The sequence below is a fragment of the Dendrobates tinctorius genome, unplaced genomic scaffold (assembly GCF_039654945.1).
Source record: "Dendrobates tinctorius isolate UK_male_01 unplaced genomic scaffold, ASM3965494v1 ptg000209l, whole genome shotgun sequence".
NCBI classification, from domain to species: domain Eukaryota; kingdom Metazoa; phylum Chordata; class Amphibia; order Anura; family Dendrobatidae; genus Dendrobates; species Dendrobates tinctorius.
Window position 1 is genome coordinate 23,436 of NW_027361876.1, and position 19,492 is coordinate 42,927.

General features: G+C 46.3%; 1 protein-coding gene across 1 annotated transcript in view; it reads left to right on the top strand.

Annotated features, from left to right (window-relative positions):
• The window catches only part of RPAP3 (RNA polymerase II associated protein 3), a 97,841-nt gene that overhangs the window by 13,396 nt on the left and 64,953 nt on the right, over nt 1-19,492 (top strand). The window contains exons 3-5 of the mRNA XM_073554233.1: nt 800-870; nt 4,380-4,526; nt 17,992-18,119. Of these exons, the coding sequence (XP_073410334.1) occupies nt 800-870; nt 4,380-4,526; nt 17,992-18,119 (346 nt within the window). The remainder of the gene's footprint in view (nt 1-799; nt 871-4,379; nt 4,527-17,991; nt 18,120-19,492) is intronic.

Consider the following 19,492-nt stretch of genomic DNA (forward strand, 5'->3'; position numbering starts at 1 on the left):
GATTGCAAAGGGTGTGGTGACTCAAATAGAAGGAAATATATGGAATTGGAACACATCAGAAGCACTGAAAAATAATATTCGCAGAGTCAACATGTTAAGGAGTGAAGAGTGAGATCTCAATACATAGTGAAAAATAACTATGTACAAAATGGACAATATGTGAAAAAGAGCAATAAAATAAATTGCGGTATGAGCACATGGGCTCAGTGGCATACCTGGGCCCAGCTTGTGGAAGAGATGGAGGGTAAAAAATGGAAGAAAAGGATCCACATGGCTGTATGAATAAAAACATGTAGCTTTATTTCACATGGTTAAAAAAGGGGTGTCCAGACAACTGAAAAATCTTGCCCATTCTGAAAAGCTTTTCTGGCCAAAGCAATTAGTCATGGATGGAATGATGGAGGGTAGTAGGCGCTAGGTGTGCTGAGATGTATGGGAGAGCACAAGGGGAGTGTGCGCCGCTGATGTAGGGAGAACAAGGGGGAACTTTCAGCTCGGGCAAATGCCTGTCAGGAAGTGCGTTATAACAGGTGTTGTAAACAATCTTGTAGTAACCAGGGAGTGTGGCGGACCGGAAGTACGAGATTTGTAGTAGCTGTGTGCATGTGCTGGCTAGGCTGGCCACCTCTAGAAGACTTCTTTTTTTTTTTCTCTCGCAGATAATATAGAAATACACTGCAGGCCAGATTTGGTCCGCGGGCCTGAGTTTAACATCTGTGTTTTAGAATTTTGCAATGAGAAATCCTATTTATGTAGAAAGTATTTATTTCATGTGTGTAATTGTTCTGTTTTTGCAAAGATTATGAAAAAGTCTTAGAATTGGATCCAAACAATTTTGAAGCCACAAATGAGCTAAAGAAAATAACCCTGGTGAGTATTTATGTATTAATAAATTCAGTTTGCTTTTAATATAATACTGGCTGAAGAGCCTGGCGCTGCCCGGGCATAGTAACTAACTGTGGTTAGTTATAGCAAATTATAGTTATCCTCCATCCCATAGTCCCGTGCCCATATACCCATCATACATATCCACGATCCCATAGGCCCGTGCCCATATACCCATCATACATATCCTCCATCCCATAGTCGAGTGCCTATATACGCATCACACATCCTCCATCCCTTAGTCCCATGCCCATATACCCATCACACATCCTCCATCCCATAGTCCCGTGCCCATATACCCATCATACATATTCGCCATCCCATAGTCGAGTGCCCATATACCCATCTCACATCCTTCATCTCATAGTCCAATGCCTATATACCCATCATACATATCCTCCATCCCATAGTCCCTTGCCCATATACCCATCATACATATCCTCCATCCCATAGTCCCTTGCCCATATACCCATCATACATATCCTCCATCCCATAGTCCCGTGTCCATATACCCGTCATACATATCCTCCATTCCATAGTCCAGTGCCCATATACCCATCACACATCCTCCATCCCATAGTCAACCATTATGACGACATAATGAGGGGCGGGGCTTAATACACACACACACTTTTTCCCCATTATGTAGATAGGGGCAAAATTGTTTGGTGAATTGTAACGCGCGGGGTTAAAATTTCGCCTTACAACATAGCCTAGGACACTCTCGGGGTCCAGACGTGTGACTGTGCCAAATTTTGTGGCTGTAGCTGCGACGGTGCGGATGCCAATCCCGGACATACATACATACATACATACATACATACATACATACATACATACATACATACATACATACATACATAGACACACTTGAGCTTTATATATTAGATATTTAGTTTCTCTGTTGCATATAGTAATACATATAGGGGTCGATTGATCATATTTATACCAGTTTTCTGGAATAGAACGCTTTGAGAATTTGCTAAATTTTTATGCAACTCTCTAGGTTATTTAATATGTTGTTTTTTTTTTTTTTGTTTTTTTTAATAAGATTTGTAGTCGATCTGACTTGTTTTCTTTTTGTTTTATTACCTGTAAATGTGTAATATGGGTTCTCTAATTTTTATTGTTCTTTCCCTTTCCTGTCCCTTCCCTTCCTCTGTTCCCTATTTTAAAAATTCTTTAAAATTTAATAAAAATTATTTGAAAAGGAAAATATGCAATTTTTGGCCTTTTTTAACATCGGATTCTGCCAGCGCCACCAAAATGGTTGGAACTGGAGATTATCCGTGGTGGGGTGGGAATGGGCTTTTCCTGCCCGTCAAATTAACTAAAACTGATCGCATTTTTCATGCCAGAAATGCAACTCCAATCGCTGACTGGAGTAGCATTTTTGGTTAGGTGCACAAAGAAGCATGCCATAGCTAAGATGCTCCGAATTTATTAAGTGATATGAGCCATCTAATGATTTTGGAGTATTGTACTCAAGTGAGCCCTTCATAAAGACTGGTGTGTACAACGTCAGTCTTAATGAATTGGCCCCATTATATTTGAACTTACCTGCTACCCAATCGTTATGATGACTGTGAATAATGTATAAGGAGTAGTGATGAGCGAGTATACTCGTTGCTCGGGTTTTCCTGAGCATGCTTGGGTGATCTCCGAGTATTTTATCGTGCTCTGAGATGTAGTTTTTGTCGTCTCGGCTGCATGATTTACGACTTGTAGACAGGCTGAATACATGTGGGAGTTCCCTAACAAACAGGCATTCCTCACATGTATTCAGCCTGTCCAGCTGAGATGACTAAAACTAAATCTCAGAGCACATCCAAATACTTGGAGGTCACCCGAGCAATGAGTATACTCGCTTATCTCTATATATAAAAGTGAATGTATGTATGTGTGTGTGTGTATCATCAACCAATCACGAAGCATCTTTCATTTCACCAGAGCTGCTTAAAAGAAGCTGAGCTGTGATTGGTTGCTATGAGCAACAGTTTTCTCACTCCACGACAACACCTCAGCAGATACTGACATGGTGGGAGAAATCTAGCATCCCTGGGAACATAAGTTCCCAGCCGTTGTCTGCCCCCAGAAAGGAGCAGAGAGCACAGGACAGAAATGAATCCCCCCCCATAGGTACATCTTCCCTCTTAAAGGGATCATTGCTATGGAAGTCAGGGCAAATTTATCCAGCGCCTTGGTTTTGACCCCAGGCTTCTCTTAAAGGGATCCCCGGTATGGAAATTAGGATGTGGGATATTAGGGGTAGTATTCCGATGGCTCTGGCTGACGGGATGATGTGGGATATTATGGGTAGTAGTCCGGTGGCTCTGGCTGACGGGATGATGTGGGATATTAGTGGTAGTAGTCCGATGGCTCTGGCTGACGGGATGATGTGGGATATTATGGGTAGTAGTCCGGTGGCTCTGACGGAATGATGTGGAATATTAGGGGTAGTAGTTCAGGGGCTCTGGCTGATGGGGTGATGTGGGATATTAGGGGGAGTAATCCGGTGGCTCTGGCTGACGGGATGATGTGGGATATTAGGGATAGTAGTCCGGTGGCTCTGACGGGATGATTAGGGGTAGTAGTCCAGTGGCTCTGACGGGATGATGTGGGATATTAGGGGTAGTAGTCCGGTGGCTCTGGCTTTCGGCATGATGTGGGATAGTAGGGGTAGTAGTCTGGTGGCTCTGGCTGACAGAATGATGTGGGATATTAGGGTAGTAGTCCGGTGGCTCTGGCTGATGGGATGATGTGGGATATTAGGGGTAGTAGTCCGGTGGCTCTGGATGACGGGATGATGTGGGATATTAGGGATAGTAGTCCGGTGGCTCTGACGGGATGATTAGGGGTAGTAGTCCAGTGGCTCTGATGGGATGATGTGGGATATTAGGGGTAGTAGTCCGGTGGCTCTGGCTGTCGGCATGATGTGGGATATTAGGGGTAGTAGTCCGGTAGCTCTGGCTGATGGGATGATGTGGGATATTGGGGTAGAAGTCCGGTGACTCTGGCTGACGGGATGATGTGGGATATTAGGGTGGTAGTCCGGTGGCTCTGGCTGATGGGATGATGTGGGATATTAGGGGTAGTAGTCCGGTGGCTCTGGCTGACGGGATGATGTGGGATATTAGGGTAGTAGTCAGGTGGCTCTGGCTGACGGGATGATGTGGAAAATTAGGGGGAGTAGTCCGGTGGCTCTGGCTGACGGGATGATGTTGGACATTCTACTGAATGTGGCTATGCGGAGTGGGCAGGGCTATACACTCAGCTTTACATAGAGAGAAAGAAAGAGCGAGAGATATATAATATTATAATTTGTTATAACTAACCGTAGTTAGTTACTATGCCCGGGCAGAGCCGGCCTCTTCAGCTAGTCACTAATAAAGAGTACTTGCATCAGCATTTGGATTGTGCATAGAATATTACCAGATGCTAAAGAAACATTTGTATCCACTGGCTTTAGTCAATCATCTGTGTGTATATTTTAGGAGCTTCGGTCATCCTCTAGTACATTACAGGAAAAGGAAGAAATTAGTGAAAACATTCAGGAGAAAAATTCAGAAGTGTGTGAGGAAGAAAGGAGTCATATAGAAGCTCAACAATTGAAGCAAAAAGCCATTGTACAGAAAGATCTGGTAAGTTTTTTCACTATTGTCAGAAGAATATTAAAATTTGAGAGTTTTCAGTGGTTGATACCTTTTTAATGTTAACAAACTGCAACCTTTCCAGACTACTCAGGTTTTTTCATCAGGCATAGAATAACACAAAATCTGAAGTTACGAATTTATACACAACAGACACAGGAATAATGCAATAGATAAGACAAGTAACGTGAAGGAGAGAAACAGTTGTGGCAGCGTATATATAAGGAGTATGAACTGTGACGAACTCAGCTCCTGCTGAGCCCATTTTTTGAGTGGACCCTCTGGGTCGTGGCACCCACCCACCGAGGGCGAGCTGACCTTGTGAGAATCCACCCCCTATACAGGGAGTGTCAGGGGCAAGACCAAGGGGGTGAGCCACCACGACTGCTGGGACCAGATGGCCGGCTCAGGGGACACTAGACGAGTGTCTGACGACAAGGACGAGCAGGAAGCACGACGAGACTAGACGTAGGTGCAAGGTATCTTCATTAGAATAACACAAGATCACATACAGAGAAAACAAGCAAAACGTGCAAGGTGCGCGCGTGGGCACGCCAAGGTCCATAACATGGTACGTGCCAGATGGCACGCCTAGGCACAGGTAATGGCATGATGGCATCGGACTGCGGACTGCTGGCAAACCGACAGGGTCCAGGGATCAGGCTGCGGACGTCAGCTCCGGACATCAGGCCGTAGTCATCTGGTTCCGGACCTCTGGCAACGGTCGGCAGGTTCCGGGCATCCGGCAGGCAAACCAGGGTTCAGGCAAGAAGGCACGACAGATATCCAAGCAGGGTGCGTGTTTAGGGAACACGCCAAGGTCCAAGGCTAGGTGCGTGTGTAGGGGACATGCCAGGGTCCAAGGCTAGGTGCGTGTGTAGGGGACACACCAGGGTTCAAGACTAGGTGCAAGGCAAGGTGCGTGTGTAGGGGACACGCCAGGGTTCAAAGCGAGGTGCGTGTGTAGGGGACACGCCAAGGTTCGCAAACGAGACAGGGTGCGTGTGTAGCCACGCCAAAGCATAGAATAAGACAGAGTGCGTGTAGAGACACGCCAAGGCACAAGGTACAAGACAGAGTGCGTGTAGAGACACGCCAAGGTACAAGACAGAGTGCGTGTAGAGACACGCCAAGGTACAAGACAGAGTGCGTGTAGAGACACGCCAAGGCACAAGACAGGGTGCGTGTAGAGACACGCCAGGGTTCAGAGCAGGGCTGCGTGCTAGGAGCTACGCAGGGACGCACACCTCACTGGCCAATGCACACGGCTGTAACGCCAGCACGAGGCACGACTAAGGCACAGGAGGGGGCAAAGGAACCTTCGTGCTAGGAGCCACGCCAGGTTCAGGGCAGGGTGCGTGCTAGTAGCCACGCCAGGGTTCAAGGCAGGGTGCGTGCTAGGAGCCACGCCAGGGCACAAGGAAGGGCTGCGTGCTAGGAGCCACGCAGGGGGCACGCCACACTGGCCAGTACACACGGCTGTACACAAACACGTGGCACTTACCACGGCACAGGAGACGGCCAAGGGGAACCCACGCCGGGGTTCAATGCAAGGACAAGGCAGGGAACAAGGCAAGGAATACAGGCAGAAACAGAGCCAGGTCAGAGAGAGGACAGAGTCTAGCAGCGGAGCGTAGGCAGAAGCCCAGAGCCGGGCCAAGGGAAGACCTTGGGACTAGACAAAGAAACGAGCACTAAGGAGAGGAGAAATGGTGCGTGTGCCAGGGAGCACTACAGAGCACCATAGGAGAGAGCGAGGCAGAGCAAGCAAAGACTGAGACCATAGGGAGGAACACAAAGCAAGGAATAGCAAGGCAGAGAACACAGGGAGGACTACAAGTCAAAGCATAGCAAAAGCAAGACATGGCAAAACAGGCGATGCAGAGAACAAAGGAAGGACTACAAGTCAAAGCATAGCTAAGGCGAGACATAGCAAAACAGACTAAGACAAAGAACAGCAGAAGGACTACAAGGCAAAGCAAGGCAAAGACAAACATGGCACGAGAGACAACACAAGACAAGAGGCGGAATACGAGCACGGAGCGTGTGCAGAGACGCACTACAGAGCAAAGTGCAAGGGCACAGAATAGAGGGAGCAACCCCACAGACCCAGAGCCTTGCAGGGAAGCAACACAATAATCAGGCCCTGAGCATAGGAAGAGGCGGCCTGATATAGGGCATAGCACCTCCTCCAGGTCAGGACCAGGGGAGAACTTCCGGATTCTAGACATGACGAGATGATAGCAGAACCAGACAGTGCAGGATCTTAGGAAACGTCACATGATCAGGGTTTCAGACATGACGAGATGATCACCGAACCAACCAGTGCAGGATCCTAGGAAGAACACATGATCCGGGATTCTAGACATGACGAGATGATTGCAGAACCAGACAGTGCAGGATCTTAAGAAACATCACATGATCAAGGACTCCAGACATGACGAGAAGATCACAGAAGGCAGAGCAGAAACGCAGGGATCCTGCAGCTCAGACATGAGGTGAGTCTGCACACAGCTCTAGCGAACATGCAGGACAGCAGACAAAACATGCGCATGCACATCGCTCCAGGAGTTCTTGAGACTAACAGACATGGCGGACGTGACATGAACGTTATATTGTTTTCTGATTGAGGTCTGGTCTGGCGATTGTGATGCCTCGCAAGGTCTGAGAAATAAGAATAGATATACCTGTTGCCAAACATATTTGTATCCCTGATCACAGCATCATATACATGAAATAGTTGATATTTAACCCCTTAACGACTGCCGCAACGCCTTTTAACGGCGGCAGTTAAGGGTACTTTAAACTAGAGCGCCGTAATTAACGGCGCTGAGGAAAAAGGTTGTAGCTCCCCCCAGAGTTGGAATTTCTCTAGAGAATAGGGTCCCCTGATCCTCCCCCCCCCCCCCCCCCCTCGATACCTCCCGGTGCCCCTGGACCCTCCTGCAGTGCGCCTGCTGAGATCTGCCGACCGGCACCTGGCAACAATAGAAGATTTTTCCTATTGGTTCATTTTGGTCACTGTGATAGACCCTATCACAGTGAACAAAATAAAAAAAATAGTAAATGAACCCACCTTTATCACCCCCTTAGTTAGGGAAAAATAATAAAATAAAAAAGTATTTATTTACATTTTCCCATTAGGGTTAGAGTTGGTCTAAAGTTACGGTTGGGGCTTAAGTTAGGGTTAAGGATGTGTTGGGGCTCTCCAAAAGCAACATAGCGTACGATCTCAATTCCAGCCAATTTTGCATTGAAAAAGTCAAATGGCGCTCTTTCCCTTCCGAGCTCTGCCGTGCGCCCAAACAGTGGTTTACCCCCACATATGGGATATCTGTGTATTCGGGAGAAATTACACAACAAATTTTGTGGTTCATTTTCTCTTTTTACACTTGTGAAAATAAAAAAAAAATTGGCTCTGAAGTAAAATGTTTGAAAAAAGTTAAATGTTCATTTTATCCTTCCACATTGCTTAATTTCCTGTGAAGCACCTAAAGGGTTAATAGACTTCTTGAATGTGGTTTTGAGCACCTTGAGGGGTGCAGTTTTTAGAATTGTCACTTTTGGGTATTTTCTATCATATACACCCTTCAAAGTGACTTCAAATGTGATGTGGTCCCTAAAAAAAATGGTTTTGTAAATTTTGTTCTAAAAATTAGAACTCCCAGGTCAACTTTTCCCTTATAAATTTCTAACAAAAAAAAATTTGGGTGACATATCTCTCGGATTTAAGGGCATAAAAATTAAAAGTTTGAAAATTGCAAAATGTTAAAAAATTCGCCATATTTCAGTTTTTTTTTTTTTTTTTTTAAATAAACGCAAATCCTATCGAAGAAATTTTACCACTTACAGCACATGAATTAAGGAATGTGCTCCACAAAACTTTACACTCCTTATACTATGCCTGATGAAGAAGAAACCTGAGTAGTCTGGAAAGCTACTATTTGTTACCATCTTTTCAGTTAACCATTAAAAGGTATTAACTGCTGAAGACTCTCAAATTTTAATATTTTTCTATCTAGTTGCTAGCATGGTACAAAGATGCATGTATATTTTTCCTGTATCTCTATTGTCAATAACACAGTACACTCCTCAATATGTAATTTTATTAACTAATCAACCTCCATGTATGAGAATAAATATTCGCTTCCTGATTCTTTGAAGTTTATATGATGTATCCTAGAATTCCTTTCTTTATCACTTCATCGGGGGACACAGGTAACCACGGGTGTATGCTGCTGTTGCTAGGAGGCTGACACTAGGCAAAAAAAGGATAAAAGCTCCTCCCCAGCAGTATACACCCACTGACAGGAACCAAGTACCTCATTTTAAGCTTAGTGTCTGTAGGAGGCGGACCTGGATCTGTTCCCAGATCCACAGTTTTTTCCTTTTCAGTTCATCTGTAGTGCTTTATTAATCTTTTTTCCTTTGTCTTTCAGGTTCATTTTCAGGGTAACAGCATAATTTCTCACCCTGTTTTCCCACATTTATGCGACCGAGAGAGCAGTGTGGTGTCACCACATCGCCAACTCTCTGGCCCCAAGGCAGGGCCTAATCCTCTGTCACCTTTACGGGTGTTTCAGGGTGATTCCCTGTGGCCTGTCCTTTGCCTTTTCCCCACCGCACCCCTCTCCTCGGAGAGGGCTGGGAGGAAGATGGTGGTCACCAGCGGTGGCCTCCCCCCTTCTTGAAAGGGGTTGATGCCGTCTTCTGCACCTTCTGGAGAAGGTGCGGGAAGGAGGATCCAGGATTCCAGTGACACTCTTACCCGAGGGCTCCTGATGTGATCTTCAACGCTGTAGAGAGACCGGGACGCACCGCAGGTATGTATGATTTTCCTCCCTGTAGCATGATAGGTCCTGGTAGCAGGGCGTTTATAATTTTGTAAAGCCCTGCATAGCGACGGCCGTATCATCACTGTTAGGGGGCAGGCTGACTATAATTTTGAATATCACTGTTTAGCTGCGGCCATTTCTCCCTGGTCAGTCTCTGACTCGGTGGCCAGCTCCACCCTCCTTTCTTTTGTGGCCTCCTCCCGGCTTCCTTCAGCCACTCACCACTGCGCATTTCAATTGGCCTTTTTAGCCCAATAGAAAGACTTGTCTGGGCTGCAGACTTGACCATGCCCCCCCCCCACACTCCACATCATGCATTTTCCCAGCACACTTTTGCTCCTATCACGGAGCTTCCTCTCCCTGCCAGTACACGCCCCCAGCTTTTCAACCAATCGGAGGGGTACTTTCACTTTTCTCACTGTCTGGCATTTCAGGCATGCCCTCTGCTGTGCATCGTGCTTGCTGCGACTCGGCACTGCCGATGCTCCGCTTTAACTTGTTCCTCGGCAGATAGGATTGCCTCTGCACTACTCATTGGAGCCTCTCCATGCTTGCTACAGGAGGACACAGCCAGCTACATGGTCACCACTGGTCATCTGTGATATCAGGTAGGATCTACCCTCTCTCTTTCAATAGCTCTTCCCAGCAGTATTCACAAGGCTCAACTTATGCCCAACCCCAGGGAGGCTTCTTGTTGCCCCTGTAAGCCAACTGTGATCCATTATGCCTGTGCCCTTTGCAAAAGAAAGAGGTAACATAGTTAGCAAGGTCGAAAAAAGACATTTGTCCATCCAGTTCAGCCTATATTCCGTCAGAATAAATCCCCAGATCTACGTCCTTCTAAAGAACCTAATAACTGTAAGATACAATATTGTTACGCTCCAGGAAGACATTCTGGCCTCTCTTGAACCCCTTGAATGAGTTCACCATCACCACCTCCTCAGGCAAAGAATTCCAGATTCTCACTGCCCTAACAGTAAAGAATCCTCTTCTATGTTGGTGGAAAAACATCTCCAGACGCAGAGAATGCCCCCTTGTTACCATTACCTTCCTTGGTATAAATAGATCCTCGGAGAGTTATTTGTATATGTCCCCTCAGTCGTCTTTTTTTCTAGACTAAATAATCCTAATTTTACTAATCTCTCGGGGTGGTCTTCAGGTCAACCTTCTCCTTTCTGCCAGTCCTGCACCTCTTTCATCATGTCTGCCCCACAAGAGCACTCTAACGCCCGGGATGAGAGCACACCCCTCCTTCCGGAGTGGGGAGTTGCCATCTCACAGTTGGTCTCTGCCGCCACCAGTGCTCTGAACGTCTCACGGTGATTCACATGCACCTGACCATGGCTTTCACAGGGACAACTTGGATGCAAAGACACCTAGTTCTTCCTCCAGTTCTCCGGGTCCCTCTGCATCCTCTAGAATGCCCCCTTCTCCTTGGAGGTGGCTTTTTGGTCTGATGCAGATTCCCAGTCTTAGTCTGATTCAGACCAGGTTTAAAAAATGAAGGATTTGGTAGGTAGCCTTATCTTGGCAATTACCCAAACCCTGAAATTAAAGGAGGATGAGGCATCTGCTCGGGAGCACTCAGTTTCCTTTAAACAGGTAAAACGTCCCTCCCGGACTTATTCCAATCACAGGGAATTTGAAGCTATTATGGCTAAACACTAGGAACATCCTGAAAAGCACTTCCCGGGAAAGAAGCAGCTAGATATTCTTCATCTCTTTTATCCCTGACCTCATTGGTAGATGGGTATAGTCTCCTAAGGTGGACCCGCCGGTTTCTCGCCTGTCTTCCAAGACAGTCTTGTCTCTGCCAGACGGTGCGTCTCTTAAGGACACTACAGATAGGTAGATTGAGTCTTTGGCTAAATCAGCCTTTGAAGCGGCTGGCACCTCACTCTGTCCCATCTTTGCCTCCTTCTGGGTGACAGTCCATGGGCAAGAATGCTTTGCCAGGGCATCCTAGCGGCAGCTCCTCTGGATGAGATGACAGATTTGGCAGACCAGATTGCCCATGCCGGCAAATATCTTTTGACCGCATCTTTGTATGCTGCCAATTGTTCCGCCAAGGCAAACAGCAACATCATTGTTATACGCCACATTCTCTGGTTGAAGGCGTGGAATGCAGATCCACCCTCAAAGTCTCTCACTAACCTTGCCATTCATGGCTCTAGGCTTTTCGGGTCCAAACTGGATCAGATAATTTCGGAGGCGAGCGCTGGGAAAAGCAACTCTCTTCCCCAGTCTAGACCTAAACTTCCTTTCAATTGGAAGAGTTTGCTTCGTTTTCGTTCGTTTCAGCCCTTCTCTTCATGGATTTCCTCTCAGCATGGCCGTTCTTCCACCCAAGGGGACAGGGAGATGTTGTGTTTCAAACCTGCATCCCACCAGTGGCCCAAGGGTCGCTCCGCCATCCCCTCTGGGTCCTGCACTAAAATGTTCTCCTCAACGTAACTAGTCAATCCCATACCCGGGAATCTCTCCAGGTTGGGAGGCCGGCTTCTTCTCTTCCGGGACGCTTGGTTGTCGGTGGTCGACGATGCCTGGGTCAGAGAGAGAGTTACATCCGGTTACAAAATCTACTTTTCTCCCCCCCCCCCCCCCAGGAAGACATTTCTTTCTGTCTCGGCCGCCAAGACACCTGTCTCAGGCCCCAGGTGTTCTTCAGGTCGTCTCTTCCGTACTACACACGGGAGTAACCCCCCAGGAAGACATTTCTTTCTGTCTCGCCCGCCAAGACACCTGTCTCAGGCCCCAGGTGTTCTTCAGGCCATCTCTTCCGTACTACACACGGGAGTAATCGTACCCGTTCCCCGGACTGAATGGTTTTCAGGGTTCTACTCCAACCTTTTCGTAGTCCTGAAGAAAGACTGGTATCTCCATCCGATTGGACCTCAAGCGATTGAACCGTCATGTTTGGATCCATCATTTCAGGATGGAGTCCCTACGTTCGGTAATCGCCTCCATGGAACCGGGGGAATTTCTCTGCTCTGTAGACATTCAGGATGCTTACCTTCACATTCCTATTTGTGTTCAGCATCAGAGGTACCTACGGTTTGCGATCCAGGAGGACCTTTATCATTTCACGGCCCTTAGCTTCGGCCTGGCCTCTGCCCCCAGAGTATTCACGAAGGTTATGGCAGCGGTCATGGCCATCCTTTGCTACAGGAAGATTCTCATAATTCCTTACTTGAACAATTTTTTGATCAAGGGGCCGTCCCGCAGAGACTGCGACCAGAGTCTTCAGATCACTTTGAACACTGATTGAACACTCTGACCTGTCTCGGTTAGATTATCATCAGAGAGAAGTCCTCCCTGATCCCAGCTCAGCACCTGGTGTTTCTGGGAATGAGGTTCGACACGGCACAAGCCCGTGTCTTCCTTCCAAAAGGGAAGTTCTTATCCCTCTGCCAAGGGATCCGCACTCTAAAGCGACCAGATTCTCTCCCTCTACGGTCCTGCATGAGATTTCTGGGGAGGCAGTCCCCTTTGCCCAGTTCCATGCCCGTCCCCTTCAACTGGCCCTCTTGTCTGCTTGGGACAATAGGACTGCTTCCCTGGACCATCCCATTCTGCTGCCTCTCAATGTGAGGCAGTCCCTAACCTGGTGGACGCTATCAGTGTCAGTCCTATGAGGGACGTCCTTCCTTCCTCTCCGGTGGCTGGTCATCACCACAATGCCAGTCTCCTCGGTTGGGGAGCGGTTTTTCTTCATCGCACAACTCGGGGTCGCTGGAATGCCCTAGAAGCTGCTCTCCCCATCAATCTGGAGATCAGGGCAATTTTTCTTGCCCTTCGCCACTGGCAGTCTTTCCTCGCAGGCCAGCTGACCTGTATACAATGGCTTACTTAAACCATCAAGGAGGGACTCGCAGCAAACAGGGGATGGCAGAGGTAACAAGGATTCTGCGATGGGTGGAGTGTCTCATTCCTGCCATATCAGCCGTACACATTCCGGGGGTGGAAAATTGGGCGGCCGATTTTCTTAGTCGTCAGGGTCTCGCATCGGACAAGTGGTTTCTCAATCCCGCCGTTTTTAATCAAATATGTCAGCGATAGGGCACACTGGACGTCGACCTGATGGCGTCTTGGCCAGGTCCCGGGATCGGCTGGCCATTGGTTGCGATGCTCTAGTGATCACGTGGTCCCAATTCCAGCTGCCTTATCTTTTTCCGCCTCTCCCCTTGATTCCAAAAGTCATGTAAAAGATAAAGGCGAAAGGAATTCCCGTGATCCTGGTAGCTCCAGACTGGCCAAGAAGGGCCTGGTACGCAGAGCTGGTGAACATGCTCATGGACGCTCCCGGGAGGCTTCCAGAACGTCCAGATTTTCTCTCACAAGGCCCCCCTTCCACCAGAGTTCAGTCTGTGTTTAATGGCATGGCCGTTGAGGCTGCAGTCCTGAGTGCGGTCGGCTTTTCCCATCAGGTCATTCAGACCATGATTGGGGCAAGAAAACCAGCATCCTCTCTTATCTATCACAGATATTTATTTATTTTAAATAAATAAATCCTGGCATATGTATCACAGATACTGGAAGGACTTCTTTCGGTGGAGTGAGGACAACAATTTGGTATCTGTCTTTTTCCCTTCCTTTCGTGCTGGGTTTTCTACAAGCGGGTCTTGACTCTTGATTATCACTCGGTACCCTTACGGGTCAAGTTTCCGCTCCGTCAATCCTTTTTCAACGAGATCTGGCTTCTTGTTCCCAGGTTAAGACTTTTCTTCAAGGAGTCGCCCACCTGGCACCTCCTTATCGTCCTCCGACCGATCCATGGGATCTTAATCTTGTCCTTGGTGCACTATAGCGCGACCTCCTTTTGAGCCCATTCAAGACATTCCATCCTCTCTCCTGTCATTGAAATTGGCCGCCTTAGTTGCCATTACGTCCATCATGAGCGTTTCCGAGTTAGCGTCATTGTCCTGCCTTTCTCCGTTCCTGATTCTCCATCAGGACAAGGTAGTTCTCAGACCCGTTCCTTCCTTTCTTACCTAAGGTGGTTTCTTCATTTCACATTAATGAGATATTTTCCATCCCTCATGTCCCACTCTGGGTCATCCCCTGGAGAAGTCCCTCCACGTTAGTTCTGGTCAGAGGTATCCAAGTATACCTCTCAAGGACTGCTTCCCTTCAGCTCTCTGATGCCCTATTTGTCTTCTCTGAAGGTCGTCGTAAGGGGCTCCCAGCTTCTAAGTCCACTATTGCCAATTGGATTCGTTCGGCAATATTTGGAGGCTTACTGCGTTCAGGACAAACAGCCTCCTCCGGGGGTAAAGGCTCATTCCACTCAAGCGGTGGGAACTTCCTGGGCAGTTCATCACCAGATTTGTAAAGCCGCAACCTGGTCATCTTTGCATACTTTTAAAAGGTTTTACAGGGTTCATACCCATGCCTCGTATGATACAAGCATGGGAAGGAAGGAGCTGCAGGCGGTGGTTACGCACCGGCCGACCTAACTCTGTTTTTTTTGTTTGCATTGTTTTTGTTTCCCCACCCTTGGGACTGCTTTGGGACATCCCATGGTTACCTTTGTTCCCCAATGAAGCGATAAAGAAAGAGGGATTTTTGGTACTCACCGTAAAATCTTTCTTGGATCCTTCATTGGGCGACACAGCACCCTGCCTGTTTGTACCGCTTTTGGGCCTACATGCATTTTGTTGTTGGGTTTCTACAGATGTTGACTTTTTGGTTGCTTCTCCTACTGCTTTAACACCAACTGAGATGCTGTGTGTCTGTCAGTGGGTGTATACTGCTGGGGAGGAGCTATTTTTCTCTTTTTGCCTAGTGTCAGCAGCATACACCCGTGGTTACCTGTGTCCCCCCCCCCCCCATGAAGGCTCCAAGAAAGAGTTTTATAGTGAGTACCAAAAATGATGCATACTCATGTGTTTCGCGGTGTCCGGCAAATTCAATATGTTGCATTTTTTGACGTGTCAATTATGCTCAGTGCAAGGGGTGAGTCTGGGACCAGTGGTTCTCCAAGCTGGAGTATATTTACATATTTCCTTACTTTCTGTTAATCTGCTGATTGCAACGTGACATTAAACCACTGAAATTGGACTTTAAGTTTGTGTGTTGCCTCGTTACTGCAGCCCTGCCATTACCTACCAGAGCGAATCCCTACATTCTTTATTTAAACCTGTGTGTATTGTTACAATGAAGGTGTTAGTATTAAAGTCAGCAAACATTACAGGTACATTTTACTTATTAGCGGCTTAAACCATTTCGTCTTGCCATGCCACACATCCAATATCCGAAACAAAGTAGGCAGCAAATTTATCCCTCATTTGGGCAACTTCCACTGTAGTCCTCAGAGGGTGATCTTGGTAATTTTGCAATGTGGTAGTAACAGGTTCCTCAAGTTCTAAGGGGTGTCGCTCTTTCACCAGGATGTAGTTGTGCAGAACAACACACGCTTTCACAACCTCATCAATTGTCTCAATTTTTAGATTGATGGCTGTTCCCAAAATGTGCCATTTAGATACCAGCAATCCAAAGGCACACTCAGTTCTTTGTGCCCTTGTCAGTCGGTAGTTGTAAATCCTTTTGGTGTGATTCAAGTCCTGACTTGAGTACGGTTTTATGAGGTTGGAACACGTTTGATGCGCCTCATCCCCTACCACAACAAACAGCATTGGCGGTCCTTCAGTGTTCGGAAGCGGTCGTGGCTGTGGAAAATTAAAATTATTCCCATACAAACGTTGGGCCATGTCAGAGTTTTTGAAAGTCTGAGTCATTTCCTCGTCCAAATGAGCCAACGTCCACGGCGACAAATCGACAGTCAGCATCTGCAATCGCCATGAGAACAATGAAAGTATTTTTTGTAATTGAAATACTTGGTTCCACTTCCAGCGGGTTTCATAATCCAAGTGTGTTTGCACAGCCCCCAAACAGTTTGGAAAATTATAAATGTCCTGGAATTTTGCAGCATTTTCCAGCCAGAGTTCAGTTGTGGGTTGGGGGAGGAATTCTTCATGCAGAACGTCACATAAAGCATGGCAGGTGTCTCCAACACTCCAGAATTGAAAATGTAGAGATGAAAAGGTCTCTCTGGTAGCCAGGAATCTGCAGAACAGAAAATGGGGAAAAAAAATCAGTAGATGGCTTATAGAACAATCATATTAATGACAGGTGTTATCTTTTTCAAAATTGCGTACCTCAGGGTCACCAACAGACGGTCCTCAGCAGGAATTGCTCGACGTAGCTGTGTGTCCTGCCTGGTGATGGATCCTCGGACACATAGCAGCAAGTCATGGAAGCTCTGTTCTGACATTCTCGTGTACTCGAAAAACTTCTCAGGGTTTTCACGCAGCTCTGTGTACAACAAGTGGTAGGCTCCATGGCTCTCTCTGACGTCTAAGATGGGGTGTTGCCAATAGCGACGACTTCTTCTCCGTCTTTTTCTTCTTTCTTCTTCACAAGCCACAGCAAAGGCAACAGCCATTTTCAATGACAAGTCAAGATTAATAATGAAGCTCTCCACGCTAACATCCATCTTGCAGCTGGATACAGCAGCAAAAGACAAGGATTTCATCAGTGCAGTGTGTATATTTAGAAATCCCATGAGACGCCCATTGAGTGTGGTGTCAAGGAAACTCTACTGGAAAAGCATTGGAAATATCGAAAGCATGCGCAGAAACAACGCAAATGCATGCAAAAATGCATACAAATGCATGTACACGCAGTTTTTTTTGGCGTCATGCGTAAGATGATGGAGATAAAAGCTGTGTAACCATGCATTTGAGCATGCAGATGATACGCTGCGCACAGAAATGCTAATGTGAACTTAGCCTAAGTAACACACAAAGACTAAGACTACAGTTTCCCTAAGCTGTCTATAGCAGTATGTAGATCCTGAAACAGCTCATTTAGATATAAGAAGAATGTGGATTTCTCCGGAATAAGACTTTAGATCACAGATATCAAGGTATCATCTTAAGATTGTGAGCCCCATCGGGGACAGTGATGAAAATGTGTGCAAACTGTAAAGCGCTGCGGAATATGGTAGCGCTATATAAAAATAAAGATTATTATTATTATTAATAAAGATTATTATTCGGTTTCCTATGACCTACATGCCCATATAGATGGCTTAGTATGGTTGATTATACTGACAGATTCCCTTTAAAACTTCATGATCATCTTTAGCGTTCACATTGAATGGCTGAACACTTCACATCTATGTGGATGGGCCAGAGCATCAGAAAACTACCCAAAATCATCATGACTGTTGCCAGTGGTTCAGGCTGGTGATGGTATAATGGGTCAGGGAATGGTTTCACATACATTAGACTCTTGATTACATTTGCTTGAGAGATTTGCATCTGAACTGTACTCCTGTAAAATCTTCAGCAGGTATGTAATGCTCTCATGTTAATTTGTGACTATTTCTCTGATCAGGGTTTCTAGTATCTTTCCCATACAACAAGGTATTCGGGCTGTTCAGGAGATAATCAGAGCCAGCATTGTAAGTCCCTAATGTGGCCGTTAGTGGACACTTATCTTGCAATGCTTATTGCTAAATTTAGCTTATTTTATGTTTTGTTTTTGTTTGTTTTTCTTCTATACAGGCATTTCCACTCTATCAAAGTATCTAACAAAATTATGTTTTATTACTACAGGGAAACGCTTATTTTAAAGAAGGAAAGTATGAACTTGCCATTGAGTGCTACACACAAGGATTTGAAGCAGATAGTTCAAATGCACTGTTACCAGCAAATCGTGCCATGGCCTACCTGAAAATTCAGAAGTAAGGGTTATTTTCTATGTAGGTGTGATACTCTTTGACTTAATTGGATGGCATATGCCAGACTGTAAGCTTTAGATGTGTTTAGAGAAGAGCCAATGTCCAGGTCACTTGAGTCTGATGTTGGCCATGAACATAAATTAGCCAGTAGCCATATGAACTCATAATGCCACTCTAGTGATGTCTGCAGTGTTTCACCATTTACCACTATGTGAGAGATTGGTGGTTCTTTATCTAAAAGACCTAATACATTAATTAAAACAGCAATGGGCACTACTTTAGTGAATAAAAGGAAAATAAAATGATGTTCATGGCTCGGACAGATCACTTTTAAAGGGTTTGTATTATGAGAGACACCTTTTTTTACATGTGATCCCCAGAAGAATGGCAGTGTACAGAGCAGCACTCCTTTATCAATAATAGAGGGTGATAAACCGCCAATACGCCTTTTAACAACGACAGTTAAGGGTACCTATTCCTCAGCATCGCTTTTTTTAACGGCACTGAGAAATAAGGGTATGGTGCCCCCCCCCCCCAGCATCAGAAAATCTCTGGGGTCTCAGCTAGCGGGGAACTGAGACCCTGCAGAACATGATCAGGGCTGGTGTTTATGGTCCCTTGTCATCTGATCGCCGGTATTCACTGAATAACGGTGATCACACAAAAAATGTCTGATTTTCAATTAATTTCTCTCTCCTCTGATATGATCTAGCATATCAGAGGAGAGAGAAATGGGGTCCCCCAAAGCCCCCCGGGTACCTTCACCAACCCCGGACCCTCCTGCTCCGTCTCCCATCCCGCCACGTCACCTTCCTGGAAGAAAATGTCACAGTGCGCCCGCCGAGATTTAACGGCCAACTCTCGGCATCAATAGGAGATTTTTCCTATTGATTCATTTTGATCACTGTGATAGACCCTATCACAGTAATCAAAATAAAAAAAAATAGTAAATGAAGCCCCTCCCCTTTGTCAAACCATAGTTAATTTAAAATAAAACAAAAATGTTTTAATTTTTTCCATTGTTCATGGTTAGGGTTGGGGTTAGTGTTGTGTTGCGGTTACGGTTGGGATTAGGGTTAGGGCTGAGTTGGGGTTAGAATTTGGGAGTTTTCAAAAGTAAAAAAAAAAAAAAATGATGATATTGTGGCTAGTGTTAGCATCAGATGCTTGGATATGCACCGAGTATCGCAGATCCCTCACATGTTTTATTTGGGTGTCTAAGGCTAGTTTCACACTAGCGTTTCTGCCGTCTGCGCACGGCCGCCGATAAGCCCCGCCCCTGCCACGCCCCTCTTGACATCACCGCCTATTATCGCACATGGCCGCATGCGATCTGCGCACCCTATCTTTAATATAGGGTGCGCAGACTGCGCTGC